This window comes from Panthera uncia, chromosome E1, assembly GCF_023721935.1.
Source record: "Panthera uncia isolate 11264 chromosome E1, Puncia_PCG_1.0, whole genome shotgun sequence".
Lineage (NCBI taxonomy): Eukaryota > Metazoa > Chordata > Mammalia > Carnivora > Felidae > Panthera > Panthera uncia.
Genome location: NC_064814.1, coordinates 56,246,822 through 56,272,893, shown reverse-complemented (window position 1 = coordinate 56,272,893; position 26,072 = coordinate 56,246,822). Strand labels below are relative to the sequence as shown.

Sequence of the window (26,072 nt, the reverse complement as noted above, 5' to 3'; positions counted from 1 at the left end):
GGAGGAGGAGGAGGAGGAGGAGGAGGAGGAGGAGGGATGCTCGTGATGTGTGCGTGCGGGGCGTGTGCCCACCGTGCACACTGACTGGGTGTGGGCGCGTGTGCCATGTGCCGATCGCGCCCAAGGGTCTGTGCTGGTTGTGTGTGGTGGGGAGCTGGGGAGGGGGCGCGGTGAGGGCTGGGGCAGGCCTGACCCCCGGGCCTTGCCTCCCCTTGCCCCCCCCCCCCAAGGCTTCTGTGCCTGCTGCTGGCTGGTGCCTCTTCTGACGGGGCCCCCTGTCGGTCTCAGTTTACGTACGTCTCTGCTGGTCCCCAGGCAAGACCCTGGTTTAGCCCTGCCCTTAATTCCCTTAGGAACTGAATCTCCAGATAGAGGAAAGCCGAGATGCCGGGCCTTTCCTGAAGCGGCTGGCGCGGCCTCGCAGAAGCGGTGAGCACCCCTTATCCCACCTTCCAGAATAGGAACAGTGACGGGTCTGCCGTGGCTTCTGCACTCATTATTGCGTTTGTTTGCCCTAATAGCCCCACAAAGCGGGCAGAGCCAAAACCACGAACCTCACTGACAGGCAGGATGGAGAAACTGAGGCACAGACAGTGTTGGGGCGGGGCGGGGGGGGGGGGTTCACAGTCATGCAGCTAACCAGTTGAGGCACGCTCAAACCTAGAATTCTGGCCCTCTCTCTGAAGCCTGTTCCATCACTTGGACCTGCTTCTCATTTCAAACCCTACACCAAATAGGAAGGAGGGACGGTCTGGAGTTAGGAGAGCCCCTGGGGTCCTGATGGAGACACAGAGGGGCGTTGGGGAGTCAGGGGCCCAGACCCAAATAAGCTAAGAAACTTCTGAATGGGATGATCGTATGACTACAGGCCCAGGTTTGCACGGGACTGTCCCAGCTTACAAGTGTTTTGTCAGTGCGATTATTAATAGCAAGACTTTTGCTCTCAGAAACAACCCAGTTTGGATGAGAAATCATATAGTCATTCTACTTGTGGAGGGAGATAAGGCCTGAGGTTCTGAGGACAGGAGCCTGGACCAGAAGGGGGATGCTGGGCTTCTGAGAGGGAGAAGGGGCTGGAGAGTGGCTTCTGGGCACTATTTTGCCCATCTGTCTTTCCTTGATTCTCAGCACCCAAAGGCCGGAAAGCAAGGGCTCGCAGAGCGATCGCAGCTCACTATGAAGGTGAGTGATGGGGGAGCTATGCCCAGGGAGGGCGGGTGGTGGAGGGGCAGGCCAGGTCTCACCCACCCTTTCCTGTGTCTTACAGTTCACCCACGACCGGGACAGGACGGAGCGCAGGCCGGTGAGACCCCATTCCCACCTGCCCCTGCTCTCCCCTGCCCCCCACAGCACTGACCTCCTGGACAAGGAGCCCCTCAAAACCTTTCTCTTCCCACCATCTTCCCTGCCTTCAGCTGGGGAACCCCAGAAGCCAGTTCAAGAAAATCTTCAGGGGCTCGGTTCTCTCAGCCCCCAAACCTGGACTTTGTCTGTGACCCAGGCGTGGGAACCCAGGCAGTCTGCCCCCACCCAACCATTAGGCCTCGCTCTTGTGCAAGAAGCACATTGGATCCTTCCCTCCTCTCCCCCCGCCACCCCCCTCCCGTATTCTATGAATCTTCACCACTCTGATCACTTTTCTCAAAATGTTTCTACTAGGCTCTTCTTTTCCACCTTTACCCGACCTCCCAACTCAGCACTATGACCTCAGAACCTCAAACCCAGTCTCTGGCCCCTTCCCCTCCCAGACTCTCCCCCCCCCCCCCCCCCCCCCCCCCCCCCCCCTGCTTTCCCACGGCCACTAAGGGAGGGAGGTATGTTCGGTGGGTGGTGGGGGGGGGGCGGCTGGGAAATGGGGGGGGGGGGGGGGGGGGGGGAAGGAAGGAATCACAAATGACTTCTCGGTTTTGAACTTGGGCATCTTTGGGAATCGTGATGCCATTTATTTTTTTTTAACGTTTATTTATTATTGAGAGAGAGAGACAGAGCATGAGCAGGGGAGAGGCAGAGAGAGAGGGAGACACAGAATCCGAAGCAGGCTCCAGGCTCCGAGCTGTCAGCGCAGGGCCCGACGCGGGGCTCGAACCCAGGAACCGCGAGATCATGACCTGAGCTGAAGTCAGACGCTTAACCGACTGAGCCACCCAGGCGCCCCTAATGATGCCATTTATTGAGGTGGTGTTAACCAGGGGAGAAATGGGTTGGGAGATACGTAAATTAATCATGAAGTGTTTAATAATCAGCCAGTGGCTTCTACAAATAGCTGGCCGGACATCGTGGGCCGGCTCAGGCTAGGTCAGGACGCGAACAGTCAGGAGTCACAGCCACAGACGTGGTATTTAGAGCTGTAGGGTTGGATGAAACACCGCGAGGAAGAAGCACCCCCAGAGTGAGTTCCTGAGGCTCTCGGGACATCCAGAGGGGAGGCCAAAGACAGCCCAGTGGACGCTGAGAAAAGCAGCCGGACAGAAGGGAAGAAACCGGGGAGGGGAGTGTCCTGTGATCTGGGAGAAGACTCGGTCTCACCCAGGAGGGTGTGGCCATCTGTGCCCCATGCAGCTGAGTGGTCACATGAGATGACCGCTGGGTTTGGTAACCTTAAAAGTCAGCTGGTGACCTGGACATGGGCGGTTTCAGTGGCCCGTTAGGATGGACGCCAGTGTGGATTGGGTTAAGAGAAAATGGGAACTAGGAATTGGAGACGGTGACAACCCTTTCTAGAAGTTTCTCTGTGACGAGCGGAGCAACAGGCCAGTAGCTGGAGGGAGCTGTGTATGGAGGAAGGGTGCAGTCCTTCTGGTGGTGAGCAACCCTACAGGGGTCTTAGCCAACGGCTACTGAATGGAACATTCATCCAGTCTCTGCAATAGCCCTAAAAGGAAGCTGTCAGCACGGAGCCCGATGCGGGGCTCGATCTCACGAACTGCGAGATCATGACCTAAGCCAAAGCCGAGAGGTGGGCGCTTAACCGACTGAGCCACCCAGGCAGTCCGGTAGATAGAGGCCACTTAACCTGTATGAGGCCTCGAGGATACCCAGGGGTGGAGCCCGGGTTTGAACCCAGCCAGCGCGGGCTTGTGTCCCGGACATGCCTGGTGCGGGGGTGGGGGGAGCCTGCAGGGCAGCGTCCAGGAAGGGGGCTAGGGGTGGGTTCCAGAACCGAGAGAGGAACACATCATCCCCTGGAGAATGTGACGACAGGTCAGTTTTTAGTGCTGGTGGGGGGACGTGAGGGAGCCCTTGCGTGATGACTTCTAGGTCCTCGGGAGCATGAGGAGGGTGGGGGGGGGTGAGCAGAGGTGGTACAAAACGCTTATCTTGAGGACTACAAGAGTGAGCTTCGTGGGGAGGAGCAGGAAGGCTGCCAGGCTATAAAGAACGTCCATTTGAGGTTTGTGGTGGTGACATTGGCGGACATCATGGTGCCAGGGACCCCGTGCCCCCTGGCCACAACCAGCCTTCGCCCAGGCTGGTCCCGTAGTGGGGCGCGCCCTCCCTCCTCTCCCCCTCCTCTTCAGGCCCCGGGCCAGCCTTCCTCCCCTCCAGATGGGCCATTTATTTTAGCCCAGACATTCATTCGTCCCCTGACGGAACACACACGCACTGAGCACCTGCTGTTGGTAAGGACCGGGCCGGGCGCCCACGGGGGATGATACCCAGACCTGTTCGCGAGAAAAAGTCACCGTCTAGGAGAGGAGACAGGCATAGGGATTTGCGAGTTACGGTAGGCTGGGACAGGAACAAGAATGAAAGTAGCCAGAGGTAGGCGGTGGCGGAGAGGAAGACACCCAGCTTTACAGTGGAGTCGGGGTTCCTGTCCCAAAAAGGCGTGGACCCTGCAGCACGAATGTGAGATGGACCAGGGGTCAAGGGCGTGCCAGGTGGAAGGAGCCGCTTGTGCCAAAGCCCCGAGTCTGGCAAGAGGATGATGAGGCCGGGCGACCAGGAGAAGCCCAGCGTGGTCGGAGGGAATTGGTGGCGGAACAGCATGAGACTCGAGGTTGGACGAGAACGTGGAGCCGGGCCACACAGGCGTTCTGGAAGTCGTTCCAAGGTCAAAGCAAGTAGAGGCAGGCTCACATCTGCGTTTTTGAAACCTCACTCCCCGTGGCTGTGTGTAGGGAATATACTGGAGCCGGGGGACTGGGGAGACCGGGGCGGGGGGGGGGTGGGGGGCCAAGGAGGAAGGAGGCTGGGAAGAATCCCGGTGAGAGTGGCGGAGACCACACTGGGGGGGGGCGGGCAGAGAGGGGCCTGGGTACCCCGTGGGGGCAAGAACCCGGAGCCAGATGCGGGAACAGAGACAGAAAGCGAGGCCGGGGTGGAGGGGCCGCGCTCAGTTTGGGTCCGGATGATATTACGGTCCGATGGTGACGGCACAGTGAGCGGGGTGGGGAGGACGCAGGAAAGAGCGGGGCTGGAGGCCCACATGGGAGTCTGCAGGGTGACGGGTATCTCGTAGGTGGGCAGGAGAACGCCTGGCAAGCGTTACCACGTCCTTGCGCAAAGTAGCAAGGACAGCGCCCCGGGGCCGGCAGAGGGGGAAGGCCGCCAGCGAGGCCCGGGACAGCAGCCGCCAGAGCCACACGAAGCCAGAGCCGGGGGGCCACGTTGGCCACCCCCCTCCTTCCTCCCACCAGTGTCCCCTGGGCGCCCACTCCGAGCAGGCCCAGCCCCGGGGGCCACGGCACAGTAGACAGTAAGGCCGGGTGGGACCCCACACTTCCTCCTGTGTAACTAAACCGGATGACTTCCTGCGACGGCGGCTGCTCCGAAGGCGGGGGGCCGTGGCGAGCAGGTGAAAGACAGGCCGGACTGGCCACGCCAGGGTGGCCGGGGAAGGGTTCCCAGCGGAGTCGGGATCTGGCCGAGGGAAGGTGCCAGGTGTGCGGCGGGAACAGGAAGGAGGCGGGAGTCCTGTGAGCTGGCGCAGCCAGAGAGGGGTGACATTGGAGAGGTGGACTGGGGCGGGCCTGGGAGGACCCGGGAAGCCACTTGAGTTGTGCTCTGTCGTTTTAGTATTTACCTTCTTTGCAATTTGTAACTGGTCCAGTTCTAGAGTGGTGTTTTTTCGTTTGTTTGTTTGTTTTGTTTTTCCGGTACATCTTTATGGAGCTATGCTTCAGGGTCCATACAATTCGCCCATTTAAACTCTATTTTTACAAGTTTACTTATTTTGGGGTGGGGGGGGCAGAGAGAGAGGGCAAGAGAGAGAATCCCAAGCAGGCCCCACGATCCCAGAGGAGCCCGACAAAGGGCTCAATCCCACGACCCTGGGATCACGATCTGAACCAAAATCAAGAGTTGGACGCTCAATTGGCTGAGCCAGCCAGGCGCCCCCATAGCATTTCTTTTGGGGGTTGAATAATTTCTCATTGTATGGATATACCACAATTTTCCTTACCCATTCATCGTCTGATGGACACTTGGGTACCACTTTTTTTTTTTAATGTTTATTTATTTTTGAGAGAGAGAGAGAGAGAGAGCACAAGCAGGGGAGGGGCAGAGAGAGAGGGAGACACAGAATCCAAAGCAGACTCCAGGCTCTGAGCTGCCGGCACAGAGCCCGATGCGGGGCTCGAACTCACGGACCGCGAGATCATGACCTGAGCTGAAGCCGGATGCCCAACCGTCTGAGCCACCCAGGTGCCCCTTGTTATTTTCAATTTTAATAATCCCAGTAATATACGATTCAAGTACCGTATATGGTCTCAAAACAGACAAACAGTAGAGACACAGGGGCTTCCGGGTGGCTCAGTTGGTCAAGCATCTGACCCTTGCTTTCAGCTCAGGTCATGATCTCAGGGTTCGTGGGATCAAGCCCCTCGACAGACTGCGCTGAATATGGAGCCTGCTTGGGATTGGGATTCTCTCTCTCTCTCTCTCTCCCTCCCTCCCTCTGCTCTCCCCCCCTCCCTCTGCTCTCCCCCCACTCGTGCTCACTCCCCCCCCCAAATAAATATTTTTAAAAATATTTAAAAAATTAGAGACACAAAATATCAAACCCCCCCCCCCACCTCTCCTTCCATCTGGCTCTTCTCCCCAGAAGTGGCTGGTGACGGGTTGCTCCCGACCCTTCTGGTCACACATACGTTGCATTTCTGCACAGAACTTCCTATGGCACTACAGGCTCCGTGGGCCGTGACTCCACCCGGGGCCTGGGGCCACGTGTCTGTCTTCTGGGCCCAGCGGGCCCCCGAGTCTTCTGTACCCGATGGGTCTTTGGGGAGTGTGAGGAAGTCCTGGAGAGGGACTCTCCCCGATCTCTGAACACCCACATTCAGGTGTGGACGGGACGGTGAGTGGCTGGGAGGAGGCCAAAATCAACAGCTCCAACCCACTGCGCTATGACCGCCAGAGCGGGGAATTTACAGTCACTCGGGCTGGGCTCTACTACCTGTACAGTCAGGTAAGCCCCACCTGGCTCCGGGGGGGGGACGCAGGAACCGGGGGACAAGGGTCCGGGTCACGGGGCGGGGGCAGCTCCAGGTGGGCGGGGAGCTCGGGCTTTGGGCTGGGGTTGGGGGGGTGGGGGGGTGGATCCCTGGGTCACCGAGGACAGGGGACACGGAGACCGTGTCGCCTCCCCGTAGGTGCACTTTGACGAGGGGAAGGCCGTCTACCTGAAGCTCGATTTGCTGGTGGACGACGCGCTGGCCCTGCGCTGCCTGGAAGAATTCTCCGCCACGGCCGCCAGCTCCCCGGGGTCCCAGGTCCGCCTCTGCCACGTGTCTGGGCTATTGCCCCTCCGGCCAGGGTCCTCCCTGCGGATCCGCACCCTCCCCTGGGCCCATCTCAAGGCCGCCCCCTTCCTCACCTACTTCGGACTCTTTCAGGTTCACTGAGGGGCCCCGGTGGCGCCCCGGGCCCCACCCTCCGCTGCTCCCCGCCCCCGCCCCCCCCCCCCCCCCCCGCAGGCTGCTTGGACTGTTCACGTGTTGCCACGCCACGTAGACAACCCCCTTCTCCTCTGACACCCACTCTCCCTCCCCCCTGCACCTCACTAGCTCCTGAATCCCTGGTCTTTCGCCGCCCCCCCCCCCCATTTATCTCCTGACTCCCTGCCCTGGCCACAACCTCCCCACCCTGCCCCCGGACACTGTGTCTACTCTACTCTGGGTGAGGGTGGGTCCCCACCGCCTGTTCAGGCACTAAGAGGGGCTGGACGCCAGGGAGACTGAGACGGGGCCAGGAGTTCCCAAACGTGAGGGCTAAGAGAAAGACGAGATCCTTCCCGATAATTCCCTGTGGATTTTTAAAACAGATATTATTTTTATTATTATTGTGACAAAATGTTGATAAGTGAATATTAAAGAGAATAAGCCACGGTCTCTCTCTCTCTTTTTTTTTTTTTTTTTAATGTTTTTGAGAGAGAGGGAGAGAGAGAGACAATGCACAAGTAGGGGAGGGGCAGAGAGAGAGAGACACACACACAGAATGTGAAGCAGGCCGCAGGCTCCGAGCTGTCAGCACAGAGCCGCACGTGGGGCCCGAACCCATGAACCGTGAGATCGTGACCTGAGCCGAAGTCGGAAGCTTAACTGACTGAGCCACCCAGGCGCCCCCACGGTCTCTCTATTGGGACTTAGGGAACAGTTCTCAGGGTAGCCGAGGGCCATGGCAAGGGGGGCTGGGCATCGAAGGGTGGGGTGCCGGACGGCTGGGACTCCAGGGCAATGTACAGGCTCGGGAATGGGGACCCACATGCTTCTGACCCCTGAGGCATGAACAGAGAGTCAAAAGGCAAACTGCCAGGAAAAAAATCAATCCTCTGCCCAAGGTCCAGCAGAAGCCGCCTCATTTACCTAGGAGGCGGGCTTCCTCCCAAGGGTGATCCCTGGCTGGGAGGAGCGGGAGCCTCTGGACATTCAGCAGGTGCGGGCCCAAGCCCTGGCCTGGATGTGGGGTGGGAGCAGGCTCGCAGGGGAGCTCAGGGTCAGGAAGCAGGACGTGGCCGGGGGAGTGGGGGGGCCTGGGTCCAGGGGAGGAACCTTCCAGCGGTAGGGTGCTTGGGGCTGTCTCTTTCTGTCTTTGACCAGAGCCTTATGTAAGAGCTTTTCTCGGGAAACAGGAAGTCCTGCTTGCCAAGTTCAGCACAGGGAGTAGCGCAGGCCTTATTCCAACACACCCGGCCTGGCCCTAACCCCAGAACTCGGCCAGTTTCTGGCTTCCGCGACCCTGGTTCTCCTCCCCATCTGCCCCCTCCCCTCCTTTTGCACGTTCAGTCATTCCCAGCCAACTTGCCCAGAGACCTCTCCCGTGGCTCAGCCAGAGGGTCTCCCGCCCTCACCCCTTGACCCCCAAGCTGCCCAGCTTGTCCCTCCATCCCTGCTCTTGGCACTGTGCCCCGGGGCAGCCGACCTTCCCTCCCCCACTCCTGGGGCCCTCCCAGGGTTCCCGTGCTCGGGCTGCTTCCTGGGTGTCACTGGCAGTCCCGTCCTTCCTAGACAGATTGTCACCAAATTCTCCTGAGGCTGGAGAAGGGTGTGGGGGGGGAGGGGGGCGGGGGAGCGTGTCTCAAGACGCCACCGGCCCCGCAGTGGGGTGCCAGGAGCTCCAGCAGTGCCCCTAGCCGGTTTTCCTCCTCCTTCCTTTTTATTCTCAAGTTCCTTTTTATTTCTCCCTTGCGTAACACTCTTCTTCTTCCCTTCTGCACCCCCACCCTCCCCACCACCTCCTCGCCACCCCACTCCTGAGGCCACTGCTCTCTGCAGGGTCCCCAGCTCATGCCAGCCTCGTCTCCTTCCTTGCCAGCCCCCAGAGGGCCACCGGGAGACATGGGGGGCCTGGCCCGAGAGCCGGCGCTCTCAGTCGCCCTCTGGTTGAGTTGGGGGGCGGCTCTAGGGGCTGTGGCGTGTGCCATGGCCCTGCTGACCCAGCAAACAGAGCTGCAAAATCTAAGGAGAGAGGTGACTCGGCTGCAGAGGACTGGAGGGCCCTGCAAGGAGGAAGAAGGGCATCCGTGGCCGAGCCTCCGGGAGCAGGTGAGTGAGGGGAGAAGGGCGTGGGGGAGTAAGGGATGGACGGCGGGGCCATCTCCGGACCTCTTGGTTCTAGCCTCTCGGTCTGTAAAGTTTTGAGTAGGTGCAAGAGAGGGTCCCAGGTTTGGAGGTCAAGGGAGCAGCCATTCCAGGAAAGGAAATTGTTAAAGATTAATGCTTCTCGTACCTAACAGATCCTGGAGGAGAGCCAGCACCGAGACTCAGGTTGCTGGGGAAAAGTGCATGAGAGATGTGAGGCACTCCTGGGGCGGAGGGAGGGGGCGGGCTGGGAAGAGAGGCTGCCTGGGACCCTTGCATCTCAGCCTAACCCCGACCCTCTTTCCGTGAGCAGAGCCCTGACGCCCTGGAAGCCTGGGAGAATGGGGAGAGGTCCCGGAGAAAGAGAGCAGTGCTCACCCATAAACAGAAGAGTGAGGCCTCGGGGGTGCAGCCGGGGTGGGAGGTGATCCAGCCGCATGGGGATCTGGGGACAGTTATCCGCAGCCAGGGTGAGGGTGGAGGGGCTGAGCACAGGGCGGCCGGGGCAGGTGGGCACTGCTCAGATTCCCTTCTCTCCTCAGAGAAGCACTCCGTTCTGCACCTTGTCCCCATCAACATCACCTCCAAGGGTGAGCAGTTTTCTTCGATAACGGCTTTCGGGGAGGGGCCGGATTGGGGAACTGGGGGGCTGGCACCTGGGCCCAAGAGACTCCTGGGGGCGAAGAGTGTCTGAGAATGCAGGGAGATCCTGACTGCCCCACCCCTCACCCCCAGAGGACTCTGATGTGACAGAGGTGATCTGGCAACCAGCTCTTAAGCATGGGAGAAGCCTGGAGTCCCAAGGATATGTTGTTCGAGTCTGGGACACTGGAGTTTATCTGCTGTATAGCCAGGTAATCCCAAACATACCCTACGCCTCATGTGGGGGGCCGGAGGTCTGTTCTCCCAGGGCCCATAAGTCCTGCTACTGAGAATTCCCAACCCTTCTGTTCATACCAAACTTAGAAGACCCTCCTTCCTTCCTTGGCTCTCTTGTCCAGGCTCCCGAGGCCTCCCAGCACTGAGCCATCTCGTTTCTCCTCCGTTCCCTGCCAGGTCCTGTTCCACGATGTGACTTTCACCATGGGTCAGGTGGTGTCCCGGGAGGGCCGGGGAAGGCAGGAGACGCTATTCCGTTGTATACGAAGTATGCCTTCCAATCCGGACTGGGCCTACAATAGTTGCTACAGTGCAGGTGGGAGCCCTGTGGGCGGTGGAGGGGGGGGGGGGGCGTGAGAAGAGGAGGGTCTCTCTGACCCCGGGGGGGGGGTGACGAGGAAGCTCCGGCAGGGGGTTGGAAGCCTGGGTGGAGAGGTGGGTCTGGAATGAAGGACAGAAAGCGCAAAAGAGGTTGAGCTGGAGAAGGGAGGGGAGACGTCAGTCTGCGTGACCGTGACCTCACTGAGCATCTCTTCTCTCCTCTCAGGTGTCTTCCACCTACACCAAGGGGATATTCTGAGTGTCACAATCCCCCGGGGAAGGGCGAAGCTTAGCCTCTCGCCATCTGGAACCTTCCTGGGCTTTGTGAAACTGTGATTTTGAGGTGGTCTCAAGCTCGGAAGACTGGGGTGGGGACATACTGGAGGCAGCCAAGAGCTAACAGGAACAGAGGCCTCTTCCAGGGTTGACTGGAACCCGGGGTTTGACGACTCACGAATCTCCGTGCCTCCCTTTTCCCTTTCCGCCCCCATCCCCTGGACTTCGACTTCACGGATATTAAAGAAGTGTAATCTCTTGCTCTCGTCCCCCATCCAGCCCCACATTCTTGGGGGGTGGGGGGAGAAATGGGGGGCAATGCCAGGCCTTGGTGGAGACCTACTTTAAGTCCCACTGGAATGCTTCCAGAACAGCACCACCATCTAGCGGCAGCTTGAGAGAAGCAGCCTGCCTGTTGGCAGAAGCCCACGAAGCCTCCCTCCACTCAGGAAACTCCTGGTTCCCCACGCCACACCTCTCTCCAGGTACCCGCTGCCTCCTCCCTCCACAAGAAGCCCCGCCCTCACCTCCCTCTCCACCAACGGGGCCCCGGGCTCGGCTCCCATCACTATCTCCAGGGGTGTGTTTATTGTGCGCCCGTCTGGGGGGGGGGGGTGCCCGACGACGACGACGACGACAGTCCCTTTGCAGACACACCACCCTACGGGTGCCAAGTTCCGCCTTTCCTGCCCTCCGCTCCCCTAGCGTGACGGGCCCTCCAAGCCTCTCGGGGCTGGGACGGGTCGCCGGGCAGCCTCGGGTAAATCTTGGCCCGAATGCTGGTCTTCCTTCACTCCTCGAGCTTTCTTTCTGCTCAAGACCCGCTTAAACTTAAATAGGAGAGTAAACGACTTCCACTTCCCCCGCTGCCTTGCCTCAGCCCCGTCCCTGTACCGGGATCTCCCCGCCCTCCCGGCTGTCCTCCGGCGCGCCGCCGGGGACCGAGGTACCAAGCCCCCGGGGTTCGGGCCCCGCCAGCGCGGAGAAGCGCTACGCAGCGGGACACGCAGCGGTGGGGGACGCGCAGGCGCAAAAGGGAGCGCGATGGGCTAGTCGCGCGCGGCCGGGAGCAGCGAGCGTGCGCAGGCGCAGCCCTGCACGGGGCTCGGGGGCGGGACGGTCCCGTGGCGTCTACGTTCGGGGGTAGGCGGGACTAGGCGCGCGCTGGCCGCGCCGGCGCTGTTCGCCGGCTGTGACGTACTAATCGTGCGCCGCCAGCGCCGGTGGGCCTGGGGCTCGCGGGAGGGGAAGGAGGAGAGGAGGAGGAGGGGGAGGTGGTGGAGGTGGAGGCTGGAGCAGAGCAAGCGGCGGCCGCGGCGGGGCGGCTCGGCGGCGCGGCGCGCGGCCCAGAAGCGTTGGAATCCTGAATTGAGAGGGCTGCGCCTGAAGACAGCAGGAGTGGCGGGGCCGCCGCCGTCGCCGGAGAGATGAGCCGGGAAGCTTGAGGCCGGAGACGCCCGCCCTCGGGCCCGTCCGCCCGGCTTCCCCGCTCCCGGTGAGGACGCCCCCTACCCTTCCCCCAGCCCTGCCGCGGCCTCTCCCATTCCTGGATCTCATTCCCACCAAACCGGGGCCCAGGAGGCCCTCGAAGGGGCTTCTTCAGGCCCTCGGGCGCCGAACTGTCCAGGACCAAACCGGTGTGGGACGCATTCTGGCCCCCGGGAGCGGAGCAGGAGAGGGGGCTGGGCCAACCTGGCTCACGCGGCTCAGTTCTGTCCCAGCGGCTTGATCCGGCTGCCTGAGCACCGGTTGGGTTCTCTTTCAGTTTCCCTTAACATTCTTCCGTTTTCGTTAGATTTTACTACCTGAACCATAGCCCTGGGATCCCCATTCCCTCCTGCGACGACCTGAGCATGCCCGTACCCTCCCCACCCCACCCCATTCATTCCGAGGTGGTAGAGCACTCTCTCCCCACTCTAGACCCCGGTTTCCCCGTGGAAGCTGTGTTCTCAGGTATCTCTTTATCATGTCAGGAGTCTCCTGCTGAGCCATTGCCCTTACTAGGTTCTCAATTAGGATACTCCTGGTGGCATTAAATACTGACAACAGTGGCTTTAACCTGGGGGGTCCGAGAAATAAGATCCTGCCGCTTAGCCATTCTCCCTTGCTCCTCTGTGGTCGGGGGAGAGATGGTGGCATGGACTCTGAAGGGCCCTGCGGATCTTGTTAACCGAAAAGATCGGAAATTCGTAGGGGTTTTGCGCTTTTTCCTCTTTTCTTAGGTCATTTGTATCTGATTCCAGAGGAGGCATGCTGAGGAAGAGAGGCAGGATCTGGGGTGCGGGGTGTTTGCATTCTGACACTCTAACCGTTGTTTTACAGGCTGCCGGAAAATGAAAGAGACTATACAAGGGACCGGGTCTTGGGGGCCTGAGCCTCCTGGACCTGGCGTGGCCCCGGCTTACTCAAGTCCCAGGCGGGAGCGTCTTCGTTGGCCCCCACCCCCTAAACCCCGACTTAAATCAGGTGGAGGGTTTGGGCCAGATCCTGGGTCAGGGACCACAGTGCCAGCCAGACGCCTCCCTGTCCCTCGGCCCTCTTTTGATGCGTCAGCTAGTGAAGAGGAGGAGGAAGAAGAGGACGATGAGGATGAAGATGAGGAAGAGGAAGGGGCAGCTTGGAGGCTGCCCCCCAGATGGGGTCAGCTGGGAACCTCCCAGCGGCCTCGCCCTCCTCGCCCTACTCATCGGAAAACCTGCTCCCAGCGCCGCCGCAGAGCCATGCGAGCCTTCCGGATGCTGCTGTACTCAAAAAGCACCTCGTTGACATTCCACTGGAAGCTTTGGGGGCGCCACCGGGGCCGGCGGCGGAGCCTCGCACACCCCAAGAACCATCTTTCACCCCAGGAAGGGGGTGCGACACCACAGCTGCCATCCCCCTGCTGTCGTTTTGACTCCCCTCGGGGGCCACCTCCGCCCCGGCTCGGTCTGCTAGGTGCTCTCATGGCTGAGGACGGGGTGAGAGGGTCTCCACCAATGTCCTCTGGGCCCCCAGTGGAGGAAGATGGATTAAGGTGGACTCCAAAGTCTCCTCTGGACCCTGACTCCGGTAAGGTGGGAATGGGGTGTGGGAAGGGTGGGGGCAGGGTTCAGATCCAGGAGGATTGGGAGCCTCTTGCTGTGGTGAGAGCCGGGCCTAAGGACAGTGGGACGGCAGAGCGAGGGGGTCCAGAATAGCTGTGAAATATCTTAAGCCCCACTTTGAGCAAGATCTAAGTCTGGGGAGACGGTCAAGGCCGGGTGACAGAGTCCCCGAGCCGAGTAGGCGTCCTGTGTACAGATGAGAACGGGAGATGAGGTTTAGAAAAGTTAGTCTTATTATCCACGCAAGCTCCCTTTTCGTGTGGCCTTTCCGAATAAAGGGGCCCTTGCCTGTGCATCTGCGAAGGGTGCTACTCTGGTACTGGGATGGGATTTCTCTGCAGTTACCACCTGTATAGCCGTGTGTGACATTCGCACTCGGGATGTTTCTTTCGGGGACGCAAGCAGACAATGTCGGGCTGTGTTTTTATCAGTCCCTGGAGTATTTATCGAGCCTTCGGTGTGCACCGGGTGCTGTACTCGGTGCTAGGTATACGGTGGTGGTAAATGTCTCGGACGCGTGCCTCTCTCCGAGTCTTAGTCTTTTCTTGCTTCTGTCCTATGACGAGCACCTCTTCTCTTCAGTTCCTCTGTAACCTGTTAGACATGCTTCTCTCGCGCTTTACGGTTTCCATCCCCTAGAGTTCCTATCGGGAGATTCCGTTTCGGTTCCTCCCCGTGCTCTTAGAATTTGTATCGTTTGATCTCACCATTGTTCCTTGATCTTAGCCAATTTCTCATCCCCATCCTGTCTCCCCTGCGCTGTAGGCCTCCTCTCCTGTACTCTTCCCAATGGCTTTGGGGGACCGCCCGGGCCAGAAGGGGAGCGAGGCCTGGCACCCCCTGACGCCAGCATCCTCATCAGCAATGTGTGCAGCATCGGGGACCATGTGGCCCAGGAACTTTTTCAGGGCTCAGACCTGGGCACCGCAGAAGAGGCGGAGCGGCCCGGGGAGAAGGCCGGCCAGCACAGCCCCCTGCGAGAGGAGCATGTGACCTGCGTGCAGAGTAAGGGAGCCCGGACGGCCGGGCCTTCTCTTCTCTCCGCCAGCTCCTGAGTTGGAGTGCGGAGGCCTCACACTCTCCTCTTCGTCTCCGCTCAGGCATCTTGGATGAATTCCTTCAGACTTACGGCAGCCTCATTCCCCTCAGCACTGATGAGGTGGTGGGGAAACTGGAGGACATCTTTCAGCAGGAGTTCTCTACACCTTCCAGGTGAGGCAGGACAGAGGGGTCCTCAGGAGAGGGCCGGGGCCTGAGGGGCCCGAGGGGTCAGGGGTCGGGAGAGAACGCAGCCCAGAGGGACCGACTCAGGGGAGGAGGAGGGAGCAGGGACCGAGGGGGAGGAATCTGCGGGTGAAGCGCGAAGCCCCTGTGAGCAGATGGGGCGGTCCTTCCCCGGGGCCCTGAAATATGCCCGGTGCTCACGTGCCTCCTTCCCAGGAGCGGGCCCTTCAGCAGGCCCTCGGAAGGCTACGCGAGCCCCGGCGGGGACTAGTTGAGACAGATCCCGATTCTGGGCAGCAGAAGGTCCTTCTGTACGCCCTAGCCCCTCGTCTCTTGTGTGACTCCGCCCTTGGCCTACTCAGGAAGGGCCTGGTGCTGCAGCTCATCCAGTCGTACCAGCGCATGCCAGGCAACGCCATGGTGAGGGGCTTCCGAGTGGCCTATAAGCGGCACGTGCTGACGATGGACGACCTGGGGACTTTGTACGGACAGAACTGGCTCAATGACCAGGTGAGGAGGAGGGAGAAACGGGCCCCGGAGGGGGTTTGGGGAGCGGGGTGTCTGGGGCCCTCTGCTCGGGGGAGCCCTGTGCCCATGCCGCACCCTCCATGGCAAGTTGCCGCCCGTCTTCTCCCCAGGTGATGAACATGTACGGAGACCTGGTCATGGACACGGTCCCTGAAAAGGTAGGCCCGACAGGGTACTGCAGTCCCCAGGAGAACCTCTGCAGATCCCAGCAGCTTTTCACGGAGGGAGGATCTTTGTTTGGGGGAGAGGTGGTAAAAGGCGGTCTGTTAAATTCAGACCTGTAACCTAGGTCCCGAACTTCTCTGTTCCTTTCCCCCCAGTCGGCAGTGGTTCTCCACGTGGCTCACCCCACCAGTTGGGAGGGGCAGCAGGAAGAGAATTGGGTTTCTGCCCCCAGGGGAGTGCAGTGGAGGTTGTTGAAACTGGCCCTCGGAGCCCCAGTGACATGGGGCGGACTGGGCGGAGGAGACTTGGCAGGGAGGCCTGAAGCTCTTTTGACTCCATCCAGCTCTTTTGTGTCATTGGCACAGGTGCATTTCTTCAACAGTTTCTTCTACGATAAACTCCGTACCAAGGGTTATGATGGGGTGAAAAGGTGGACCAAAAACGTGAGTTGCCAGTTCACGTGTATGTGGGTAACGCCTTCCCAGTAAAGGATTCGAGTTCCGCTTTCTAGGAGTCCCTTCCCTGAGGCTGCTCACTCAGTCTTTCAAGTAACATGGGTCTTCTGTGTGTTCGGTACTGTCGTGGGCAGCAAGGACTCGGTGTTAAGTAAGGAAGACTTCTCGCTTTCGTGGAGTGTGAATAAGTAAGTTAAATTTCAGCTAGTGTTAGGCGCCATGAACAAATTAAAAGGGAGATGTAGTAGCGTGGAATGTGGGTGGCTCCGGGAAGGCCACTCTTCTCTGAGCCTGGAATGACGAGGGCCCGGTCACGTGTGGCTCGGGGGCAAGAGTGGTTTAGGCAAAGGGGACGGCGAGTACATGGGACACAAGGTGAGACTGTGGGGGGCCCAGAAGGCCCACAGGAGTGTCTGGTGTGGTTGGGGCAGGGTGAGGGGGGGGAATATGATCAGAAGCTTGGCCGGGGCTGATTGCGTGGGGCGTGGAGGCCGCGGTCACCGTGTGGCTGAGGCGCCGTTGACGAGCCTTAAGCAGGCTGGGAAGAGCCTCCTGTTTTGATGGAGATTGGAAGTGGGGCAAGAGTGGCAGCAGGCAGACTAACTAGGAGGCGAGCAAAGAAGGCCAGACAGACACTCGACCAGGATGCTGAGGGAGGAGCAGGAGCGCTCTCTAGGATGGGTTTTGCAGGTAGAATCGAAGTACTTTCTGGCGGGTTGGACGAGGGAACGAAGAAAAGCTCAGAATCCGGGTGATGCCTGGGTTTGTAGCAGACGTTACTGGGGAAGACAGGAGAGAGCACGTTTGGCGAGGGCGAAAAGATAGTTCTCGTTAGTTTCCCTGCCCTGCAATTCCAAGGCCAGGAAATTTCTACAGTGAGGTAGGACCATTGGCTGCAGCATTTCTTAGTTTCTGTCCCCGGGCTCAGGAGCTCACACCCTCCCCCACCTGGCAGGCCTACTGCTCCCGATAGAGGTGGGGGGACCTACAGTGAAAGAACTTGGCCTCTGCATACTGCATCTGAGTCCCACCTCTGCCCCTTCCGTGGCCTTCAGCAAGTTGCCTAGTCTTCTAAGCGGCTGTTTCCTCCGTTAGATCGAGGGAGAGAACTTCCTCGGAGGATGGTTGTGGTAACTGACCGACCACTTGCCGGGGACCCAGCGTTGTCCTCGGTGTGACTTAATTCTTAGAACAAACAGAGGAGGTAGCGGCTATCGTTTCCAGCCTTTTACGGTGAAGAGAACTGAGGCATATAGAGTGGCTCGCCCATGGCCACGAGCTAGGAAAGGCAGGAGCTAGATCTAAACCCCCGCAGTCTGGCTCCAGAGTGCTGAGCCTCGGTCCTTCGCTACTGAGCGCCGGTACCTTTAATGTGTGGAAAGTACCCGGGCCATCCTGGGCTCTCAGGTGTGTGCTCTGACACCGCCCCTTCCGGCGGAGGGCTGGGCCTTGTGCCCTCCCATGCGGCTTCCTGCCAGCGCCTCCACTCGTCTCTAGACCCCTCATGACAGTAGGCAGGACTCTCGTGCCCTCTGACCAGACCCCTGGCACTGCCCCCCTTAGGTGGACATCTTCAATAAGGAGCTATTGCTGATCCCCATCCACCTGGAGGTGCATTGGTCCCTCATCTCGGTTGACGTGAGGCGACGCACCATCACCTACTTTGACTCGCAGCGCACCCTGAACCGCCGCTGCCCTAAGGTCTGAGTGGGAAGGAGGGAGGCGGGAAGAGTGGGGAGGAAAGCCAGTGGCGGCACTCGCGGCGGAGGGGTGGGCCTGGGGGCTCTGAGGAGCAAACCTGGGCTCGGTGCCCGTGACCACCATACCCCGGGCTCCTGTGGGAGACACCGGGCATCGCTCCCTCCTTTTCTCCGTCTGCACAGCATATTGCCAAGTACCTACAGGCAGAGGCCGTGAAGAAAGACCGGCTGGATTTCCACCAGGGCTGGAAAGGTTACTTCAAGATGGTAAGTTTCTAGAGGGAGGAGTACGGGGTGGTGACAGAGGTAAGGCAGGAGGCAGAAGTTGAGGCCACACCCCTAGGAGCCTCTAAATGAAGGGCCTGCCTTCTTCTCCTTTTCTAGAATGTGGCCAGGCAGAATAATGACAGCGACTGCGGTGCCTTCGTGTTACAGGTAAGCAGATGGCAGTTGGATTAAAGGGCTGGGCAAGAGGAGGGAGGCTGTCCTGCAACCCGCCCCTGCCCCATTGCTCACAGCCCCTTGTGGAGCAGAGGGTAACCTTAGGTGTCAGAGAGCACAAACATGGATTTCGTTGGCTCTCCTGGCTTCCCCGTCCCACATCGGGACTGGGTCTCTTGCTCCTTGGTTTCTGGCCCTAAGGAGAGTTGCCTCCTAACCGCCAATGCAGAGTATTTTAACACCGGGCATTTCAGGTACCAAGAGCAGTGATTTTAGACTTTGAGCCCCAGGCTGGGGCACCTTGGCTCCCTTTGTGAAATGTGGATGTTCTCTGAAAGTTCCAGGGAGGTGGATCTCACTCACGCGAAGGGGGTAGTACAGGTCCTGACTTGGGGGGCGGGGGATGCTCACGGCCTGCTTTGTTAACACCCAGTACTGCAAGCACCTGGCGCTGGCCCAGCCGTTCAGCTTCACCCAGCAGGACATGCCCAAACTTCGTCGGCAGATCTACAAGGAGCTGTGTCACTGCAAACTCACTGTGTGAGCCTTGGATCCCAGGCCTCAAGCCCGTTTATGAATGGGCGTGAGGACATGGGGGACCCTTCCTTCCCAAGAAACTCCCATTCCTTTCCTCTCTTGCCTCTCCCCACCCAGTTCCCTTTTGGTTTTTCATATTTAAATGTTTTAATTGATTTCTGTATTTTTTTTTTTCCTTTTGAGAGAATACTTGTTGATTTCTGATGTTCAGGGGGTGGCCGTGAAAAAGCCTCTTTTTTCTCTGTGCCCTGGGGGAGCGTGGCCTGGCGGCCTGGGTGGGGCACCCATCCATCCCCCTTCTGTGTGCAGGGGCGGGGGCAGGAAAATCTGTGCTGGGGGTGGAGGGCGGGCAAAGGGATTCCGGCCTGCCAGATCTTCAAACTTTTTTTTATATATATATATAAATGCCACGGTCCTGCTCTGGTCAATAAAGGATCCTTTGGAGATACACAGTGGTGGTCGTCCTTAAGGGGCATCAAACTAGTGCATATGCTCGCTCTCAGGCTTTGATTCAGCAGCCCCTGTTAGCTCCCCTTTTCGTGGTCATGGAGACCTCAGCCTTCCACCCCTGGCTCGCTGGCCAGCACCCTGTCTTCATCATCCCTAAAGAGTCCCGTAAGGGAGCTTGAGAGGTGCTGGAGCTGGGCAACAGGACACTTAAGAGAGCCAGCCAAAGTTCATGACAGCGACCCCAAATGCTGGGGAAGCCAGGAAGTCGGCTGTTCCATCCCTGTCCCTCCCTGTGGCCCGGGGGGGGGGGGGCTGTCGCGGGGGCGTCCCGCCTGATCCCATCATCCCCGGCACCTCCGGAACGGGCGGGACGATGTCCGATCTACCTTTGCTCCGGGAGAGAACGGAACAGAATGTAGGTCCAGAGCAGACTCAGAGCAGAGGCGAAAGGAAGCGGCGGTCTTTGGAGCCCGGAAGTCCCTGGAGGCTGAAGCCTCGCCCCTCTCGCGTGATAGGGCGCGCTGGGCCACATGACCAAGGCGCTCTCGCCTCCGCACGTGTAGGGGCGCTGGGCCCCAAGATGGCTGCCAGGCCTCGAGGCCCGACTCCCATATGTCACTTCCGTACCGGCGAGAAAGGCGGGCCCCAGAGCCAATGGGGCCGCGGGGCGGGTCTTCCCCTTGACAGATGTCCAGGCGGTCCAATGGTGGCCGCGTGCCGGAGCTCCTGCGAGCTGACGTCACGCCGAGTCGCTGAACGCCGGCAGGCGGGGCCGAGGTGGCCAAGCCAATGCGATGGCTGGGGCGGGGTCGGGCGCTCTATAAGTTGCCGATAGGCGGGCACTCCGCCCTAGTTTCTAAGGATCATGTCTGCGAGTCAGGATTCCCGGTAAGAAACCCTTTTGCAAGAGGTCGAGGCTACTTACCCAGCCGCTCCCTCCCGAGGGCCCCGCGGGGGGGAGCTGAGGCCCACCGCCCTGGGCACCCCTCCCCCCACCCGGGGTTGCGGGGCAGCCACGCCGGGAGGCCCGGTCCTGGGGAGCGAGTAGGCGCGGCCCGCCGGGAGGCCGGCGCCGAGCGCCAGGCGAGGCCGCGGCCGGGCGTGGGAGGCGGAGGCGGCCGCCGCCGCGTGTGGCCCGAGCCGGCGGGTCCGGGCGCCTCTCTGCCTGAGGGAGGGCTCGCGCGCGCTCGGGATTCCGGAGGGTTCCGACGGGACCACTGGCCGGAGCGGGGACGCCCGGGTCCTGCGAGCCGGGCGCGTCGTCGCGCGGAGCGATGGGTCGGGGCGGAAGAAGCCGGCCGTTCAGTGTGCTGGTTTTCTTGACGGCCAGGACCGAGCCTGACCCCGAGGAGCGGCCGCGTGAGGCACCGGGAGCCCACCCGGCGCCGGGCGGGCGGGTCCATTTTGCCGCACGAGCCGGGCAATTGGCAAACTGCGGATGGGCAGGTCCACTTTCCTTCGGGGGTGAGCGGCCTGAGGTATGGGAGGGCGACGCCATTTCGCGACGGGGGCGGGCGGGATGTGGATTGTGCCGTGGCGGGGGGCGGGGGGAGACGCCGCTGGGTGGTCGAGGGAGCGAGCACATGGCGGCCCGAGGGGCTCCCCTCCCCCAGCCCGCTTCGCTTCTCAGTGTTGTGCAATCTCCCCCTTCGCTAGCTCGGCTGGGGCTCATTGTGCGCGAGGCCGCCACCGCCCGCGGCCTCCCACATCCGGGCACCGCGAGGGGGGGAGACGGGCTGGAGGGGGTGGGGGAGGGCGCGGGCGGAGTGACGTGGGGGGAAGGGGATGTCCTACCCTCGCATCGGGGAGGTGCGGGGCGGGACTTCCGGCGCGCCGGGGCCGCGGTGGGAGGTGCGCGCGCTCGGACTCGGAGCGGCCCGGCCCCGGACACGTGGGCCCGGCCGCGGGGACCACCTCCGGTCCCCCGGAAGCGCCGACGCCGTTCCTTCCAGCCTCCGGGCCTTCGGGGGTTGGGTCGTCCCCTCGGTGGCGGGGCCGGAGGCCTGATTCGGTTGTAAATTGAGCACTGTGTCTCCTGGGGTCCGGGATGGGGTCGGGTCGGGGAGCGTGGGCTGATGGCATCGTGCGAGGCCGGTTGCTGGTAGGAAGAGCCTGGCCGTCGGGATTTCTGGCGTCTCAGTCGGCCTACTTCTACTTTAAACCAACAGATCCAGAGACAATGGCCCCGATGGGATGGAGCCCGAAGGCGTCATCGAGGTGAGATGGCACTCCTGCGCCACTGTCTTTAGTCCCTGGGAAAGGCAGTGTCTCTAGCAGCGTCTCCTGGTTTCTGGAGAGCTGCTTGCCTAACTCCCAAGTAGATGACTTCTCCTACCCATCCTAAGTCCTTTCCAGCGATCTGTTCCAAATCGGTAGGTCCCTGAGTGCGTGTGAAACGCGTCCTGTGTGTTGAGTCTCCTCTCTCCTATACTGTCCAGCCTCTCTTACAAGTGGACCGGCCCCTCAGAGTGACTTCCCAGACCGCGTAGAGCCAACCAGCTTCCCAGGTGGGAGGAGAGGCTGTGGGCTCTGGAGCTTTGGTCGTTTGCTCCACTTCTGGGACACCGCGTCGCCTCTTCTACCATTTGAATTGTTTTGTGCCCCACAGAGTAATTGGAACGAGATCGTTGACAGCTTTGACGACATGAACCTCTCCGAGTCCCTTCTCCGGGGCATCTATGCCTATGGTTTCGAGAAGCCTTCTGCCATCCAGCAGCGAGCCATTCTTCCTTGTATCAAGGGTAAGATATGATCCCTCTGCCCCAGAATGAGTTCTGCATGGTCCCTGACCTGGGTGGAGTGGCACCTGGTCAGTGGTGCCAGCCTCGTATCAGTCTGGGCCAAAGCAATTCCTTGTTTATCCCAGCTTGGCTTTTGGTTTGTGCCGGTGCCTGGTTCATGCCCTGGACACATGGATGGCTGGTTGGATTTCAGTAAGGTGGTATTTTAGCCAGTTCTTCACTGCTATTGGTATTTTAGGTCAAAGGTCAATTCTGGGCAGTCCTAAATGAATGAATAATCTAATTTGGTTTCCAGATGTTCCCATTTGGGCACTAGGTTGTGGCGTGGTAAAGTCTGGGAGGCACTAAGTGCTTGGCACTTAGCTCTTATCAACTGCTTGTTGATGGAGCAGAGCCTTGAACATCTCCTGATAGCAACACGTACGTACTCTCACGTCAAGTTTCTTCTACTCTGTTTAGGTTATGATGTGATCGCTCAAGCCCAGTCTGGGACTGGGAAAACAGCCACTTTTGCCATATCGATTCTGCAACAGATTGAATTGGATCTAAAGGCCACACAGGCCTTGGTCCTGGCGCCCACTAGAGAGCTGGCTCAGCAGGTGAGCGTGTGGCTTCCCTCCCCTGGAGGGTGCTCTGGGAAGGAGCATAATCAGAAAGTCCGAGGTGTGCTCCCTAAGGGCCACCACCTCAAGATCCGAAGCGTTGGGGAAGAGAGATCTAAAGAAAATGAGCCAAGGACTGCTGGATTTCCGAAGGCTGGCTGGGGTTAATTACATGCCCTTTCCTAATGAACAATAAGCATCGTTTCCTCCGCCCATTTCCTGAGTCCAGGGAAAAGGCAGCTAGGTGGAGCCCGGCTGGCTGAGCAAGTTTGGTGGCTGTTGTGTGAACCAACCCCCTGGTGATGGGCAAAGAGACACCTCGGTGATGGTGCTGCTCTTATATCAGCCTGGGGCAGAGCAGACGCAGTCCTTTGTTCATCCTAGCTTGATGCCTGGGTTGGTGGCCAGAGCTGTTTCATGCCTGGGGCACATGAAATCCTAATGATAGACTTTTCTTGGGTCTTGGAGGAGAGAGAATGAGAAACATTCGTTTCCTAGTTATTTTTAAACCCTCGGTGGGGAAGTAATGGTTTCTCTGCTAACTTGTAGATACAGGTGAAGTAAGTAAAGAAGTTTAGGAAGGATTCCTTAGGGCATTAATGGGCAGAACACACTTTTTTCAAGAGCGAACATGGCATCTAGCATCGATCGGTTCAGCGGCAGAAGGACGCAGGTAGAGGTCATTCTGTTCACTAAACTGGTCGCTTTGAGATCTAACGAATGGGTCGCTCTTGACTTTTAGAAAGGGCCGTTACTGTGAATCCTTGTATTCTTTGGGACCAGACAAGTTCAGATCCTGTGCCTGCCCCTTCTTGGCAGTGTGGTCTTAAATGAAGTCGTCTGCTTGTTTCTTGTCCGGGAAGTGAGTTTCATGGCGCACGTGTGATCTGCAGAGAATGACACGAGAAGCCTTTCCGGTGGGGTCTGGCACGGTTGTAGCTAATCTGCGGGTCCTTCTCTTTCTCTGGGTTCAGATACAGAAGGTGGTCATGGCGTTGGGAGATTACATGGGTGCCTCCTGCCATGCCTGCATCGGAGGGACCAATGTACGTGCCGAGGTGCAGAAGCTTCAGATGGAAGCACCCCATATCATTGTGGGGACCCCGGGACGTGTGTTCGACATGCTTAACCGGAGATACTTATGTGAGTGTCAGCTTTCTGCTTCCCCGTCTTCCCTGTCCTCACCTGACTACAACCTCGTCCCCTAGGCCGTCTGTTTTCGCCCGTGGAAGAGTTGCTCTGTGATGAACCCATGCGTGTCATCTGAGCCTGGCTTGGCTCCCCTGTCTTCTCAGCCCGGGGAGTGTTCTACTTCCCAGGCCTGTCGCCTGGCCTGGCACGGGGGTCCCAGGCAAAGGATCAGCCTTTGTATTCTGAGAGCAGACCTCTCGTCCGTTCTTTCTCTGGAGGTTGAAGCCTGACTTCATAGTTCTCTAGTTTTGTTACCTGTTTTTTCCTGTCGTAGCTCCCAAATACATCAAGATGTTTGTGCTGGATGAAGCTGACGAAATGTTAAGCCGCGGGTTTAAGGACCAGATCTATGACATATTCCAGAAGCTTAACAGTAACACCCAGGTGAGCAAGCCGTTAGAGACTGGGGGGGGGGGGGGGATAGGACAGCGATGGCAAGTGCCAGAGAAACCATAGGAATTCCGGGTGTCTCGCTTCGGGCCTCTTTACACGCCGGCTTCTGTTTGAGGGGGGCACGCATCGTGGAGGAGCCCCTACCCCGAGGCTTCTCTTTTCCCTTAGGTGGTCTTGCTGTCTGCTACGATGCCTTCCGACGTGCTCGAGGTGACCAAGAAGTTCATGAGGGACCCCATTCGAATTCTGGTCAAGAAGGAGGAGTTGACCCTGGAGGGTATCCGCCAGTTCTACATCAATGTGGAACGAGAGGTGGGGCCCCGGGGCAGGGGGCGGGCCTGGTGGTGCGTCGTTGGTACAGCCCCTGACTGATCTCCCCGCCCCCGCCCCGCCCCCCCCAGGAGTGGAAGCTGGACACACTGTGCGACTTGTACGAGACCCTGACCATCACGCAGGCGGTCATCTTCATCAACACCCGAAGGAAGGTCGATTGGCTCACTGAGAAGATGCACGCCCGAGACTTCACCGTGTCCGCGATGGTGAGTTCTCTCCACCTGGCTCCCGGCAGCGCGTGTGTCCGCGCCCTGCTCACCACTGGTCCTCAGGACGCACCCTCCATTTCCTGTTCCAGCACGGAGACATGGACCAAAAGGAGCGAGACGTTATCATGAGGGAGTTCCGCTCTGGCTCTAGCAGAGTATTGATCACCACTGACCTGCTGGTGAGTAGAGCGGACTCGGGAGAAGACTGGGAAGGAAGAAGGGAAAATCCAAGGTGATTCCCTCTCCAAGGGGCCTGCTCGTGCCCCTCTTCAGGAAAGTAGCAGCTTGGAACAGAACCTGGCAAGCCTCAGGCCCTCGGGGGAGGGGAGCTTTGTTTCCTTTGCCTGCCTTCGGCTGCCTACACCGCGCTCCAGTCCCTCCTGCGCCGGGACTGTGCTCCTCTCTTTTCCCTTGCTCGCCTCTCGTTCACACGCTGACCCATCCTCTCCTTTGCCCCAGGCCAGAGGCATTGACGTCCAGCAGGTTTCCTTAGTCATCAACTACGACCTTCCCACCAACAGGGAAAACTACATCCACAGGTAAGTGTGGCTCCGGAACGCGGCCTCCCCTCTCCCTGCGCTGTGGCTCCCCCCCCGCCCCGGCCCCCCTTCCCTTCATCCTACCTACCGAGGCGTCCTGTTTTCCACCAGAATTGGTCGCGGTGGACGATTTGGCCGTAAGGGTGTGGCTATCAACATGGTGACAGAAGAGGACAAGAGGACACTTCGAGACATCGAGACCTTCTACAACACCTCCATTGAGGAGATGCCCCTCAATGTTGCTGACCTCATCTGAGGGGCTGTCCTGCGCCCTGGCCCTACCCAGGCTTCAGTCCTTGGGGGGCTGAAGAGGAGCAGGAGGGGGGAGGGAAGGGAGCCAAGGGATGGACATCTTGTCATTTTTTTTCTTTTTTTTTTTTTCTTTGAATAAATGTCACTTTTTGAGGCAAAAGGAGGAACCGTGAACATTTTAGACACCCTTTTCTTTGGGGCAGATTCCTGCCCCAGGCGCCGTCTCTTCTCCCGAAAACACTAATCCATGTCCGTAACCCACTCAGCCTCCAAACCCCAGAGGCTCTCCCCCACCCAGCTGCCCGCCTCTAAAGAGGATTCAAGGGGCTATAGTGTCACCCAACCTCATTTGCTGGACCAAATCTGGAGAACCCTTGAGCTAGGTGGCCCATGGGGTTGTCCCCAGGTGGGGGGAGCAGGGGAGAGAAAATGGTAGCCATTTTTACATTGTTTTGTATAGTATTTATTGATTCAGGAAACAAACAACAAAATTCTGAATAAAATGACTTGGAAACTGCCTGTTGGGCTTCTCATTTCTTGCCTCCCCTTCCCTCCCACCTGTTACTGGGTACATCTCTGGCTGGGTCCCCAGCTACTACCCTTCTAGATTTCCCTTGTGTCGCTGCTTCCCAACTATGTGACCGGGAAATGGTCACGATGACTGGGTAACATGACCGTCTGTACGTGGTCGGGTGCGGGCACCATCACAAGTGCCTCACGTGTCTCCAAGAGG

General features: G+C 59.3%; 4 protein-coding genes and 4 non-coding genes across 9 annotated transcripts in view; all 8 read left to right on the top strand.

Annotated features, from left to right (window-relative positions):
• Positions 1–7,331, top strand: part of TNFSF12 (TNF superfamily member 12) — a 9,486-nt gene extending 2,155 nt beyond the window's left edge. The window contains exons 2-7 of the mRNA XM_049635365.1: positions 231–253; positions 354–429; positions 1,129–1,182; positions 1,268–1,303; positions 6,285–6,409; positions 6,594–7,331. Coding sequence (XP_049491322.1) covers positions 231–253; positions 354–429; positions 1,129–1,182; positions 1,268–1,303; positions 6,285–6,409; positions 6,594–6,845 — 566 coding nt within the window. The 3' untranslated portion in view covers positions 6,846–7,331. The remainder of the gene's footprint in view (positions 1–230; positions 254–353; positions 430–1,128; positions 1,183–1,267; positions 1,304–6,284; positions 6,410–6,593) is intronic.
• Positions 7,332–8,525: 1,194 nt separating this feature from the next.
• TNFSF13 (TNF superfamily member 13) lies at positions 8,526–10,715 on the top strand. The gene is made up of 6 exons (XM_049637039.1): positions 8,526–8,984; positions 9,334–9,412; positions 9,563–9,610; positions 9,756–9,874; positions 10,077–10,215; positions 10,447–10,715. Exons 1-6 carry the CDS (start codon positions 8,727–8,729, stop codon positions 10,554–10,556), a joined length of 753 nt encoding a protein of 250 aa, XP_049492996.1. The 5' UTR covers positions 8,526–8,726; the 3' UTR covers positions 10,557–10,715.
• Positions 10,716–11,712: 997 nt separating this feature from the next.
• Positions 11,713–19,079, top strand: SENP3 (SUMO specific peptidase 3). Of its 2 annotated transcripts, none has more exons than XM_049637030.1 (11): positions 11,713–11,991; positions 12,819–13,544; positions 14,345–14,584; positions 14,680–14,791; positions 15,166–15,313; positions 15,442–15,489; positions 15,862–15,939; positions 17,515–17,652; positions 17,835–17,918; positions 18,036–18,086; positions 18,526–19,079. In XM_049637030.1, exons 2-11 carry the CDS (start codon positions 12,830–12,832, stop codon positions 18,634–18,636), a joined length of 1,725 nt encoding a protein of 574 aa, XP_049492987.1. In that variant the 5' UTR covers positions 11,713–11,991; positions 12,819–12,829; the 3' UTR covers positions 18,637–19,079. The 2 variants fall into 2 exon arrangements, with proteins under 2 accessions (XP_049492987.1, XP_049492985.1); XM_049637028.1 differs by lacking the exon at positions 11,713–11,991 and adding an exon at positions 12,024–12,449.
• A 798-nt stretch (positions 19,080–19,877) lies between these two features.
• EIF4A1 (eukaryotic translation initiation factor 4A1) lies at positions 19,878–25,858 on the top strand. Its single transcript, XM_049637032.1, has 11 exons — positions 19,878–19,967; positions 21,248–21,296; positions 21,688–21,820; positions 22,280–22,419; positions 23,397–23,565; positions 23,888–23,997; positions 24,175–24,318; positions 24,408–24,545; positions 24,638–24,727; positions 25,008–25,087; positions 25,199–25,858. The coding sequence occupies exons 1-11, from the start codon at positions 19,945–19,947 to the stop codon at positions 25,341–25,343; spliced, it is 1,221 nt and encodes a 406-aa protein (XP_049492989.1). The 5' UTR covers positions 19,878–19,944; the 3' UTR covers positions 25,344–25,858.
• On the top strand, positions 21,860–21,994 carry LOC125927744 (small nucleolar RNA SNORA48). Its single transcript, XR_007459431.1, has one exon. It is a non-coding gene; the product is annotated as a small nucleolar RNA SNORA48 (small nucleolar RNA).
• On the top strand, positions 22,715–22,856 carry LOC125927745 (small nucleolar RNA SNORA48). Its single transcript, XR_007459432.1, has one exon. It is a non-coding gene; the product is annotated as a small nucleolar RNA SNORA48 (small nucleolar RNA).
• Positions 23,659–23,803, top strand: LOC125927754 (small nucleolar RNA SNORD10). The gene has a single exon (XR_007459440.1). It is a non-coding gene; the product is annotated as a small nucleolar RNA SNORD10 (small nucleolar RNA).
• Positions 24,774–24,914, top strand: LOC125927725 (small nucleolar RNA SNORA67). Its single transcript, XR_007459412.1, has one exon. It is a non-coding gene; the product is annotated as a small nucleolar RNA SNORA67 (small nucleolar RNA).
• Positions 25,859–26,072: the final 214 nt, after the last annotated feature.

Coding starts and splice junctions, on each gene's coding strand:
- TNFSF13 (XM_049637039.1), top strand. CDS start 8,727: ATGCCAGCCTCGTCTCCTTCCTTGCCAGCCCCCAGAGGGCCACCGGGA. Junction 9,875..10,076: donor TTTATCTGCTGTATAGCCAG/GTAATCCCAAAC, acceptor GTTCCCTGCCAG/GTCCTGTTCCACGATGTGAC. Junction 10,216..10,446: donor CAATAGTTGCTACAGTGCAG/GTGGGAGCCCTG, acceptor CTCTCCTCTCAG/GTGTCTTCCACCTACACCAA.
- SENP3 (XM_049637028.1), top strand. CDS start 12,350: ATGCCCGTACCCTCCCCACCCCACCCCATTCATTCCGAGGTGGTAGAG. Junction 12,450..12,818: donor CGTGGAAGCTGTGTTCTCAG/GTATCTCTTTAT, acceptor GTTGTTTTACAG/GCTGCCGGAAAATGAAAGAG. Junction 17,653..17,834: donor TGAACCGCCGCTGCCCTAAG/GTCTGAGTGGGA, acceptor CCGTCTGCACAG/CATATTGCCAAGTACCTACA.
- EIF4A1 (XM_049637032.1), top strand. CDS start 19,945: ATGTCTGCGAGTCAGGATTCCCG. Junction 21,297..21,687: donor AGCCCGAAGGCGTCATCGAG/GTGAGATGGCAC, acceptor TGTGCCCCACAG/AGTAATTGGAACGAGATCGT. Junction 23,998..24,174: donor AGCTTAACAGTAACACCCAG/GTGAGCAAGCCG, acceptor CTTTTCCCTTAG/GTGGTCTTGCTGTCTGCTAC.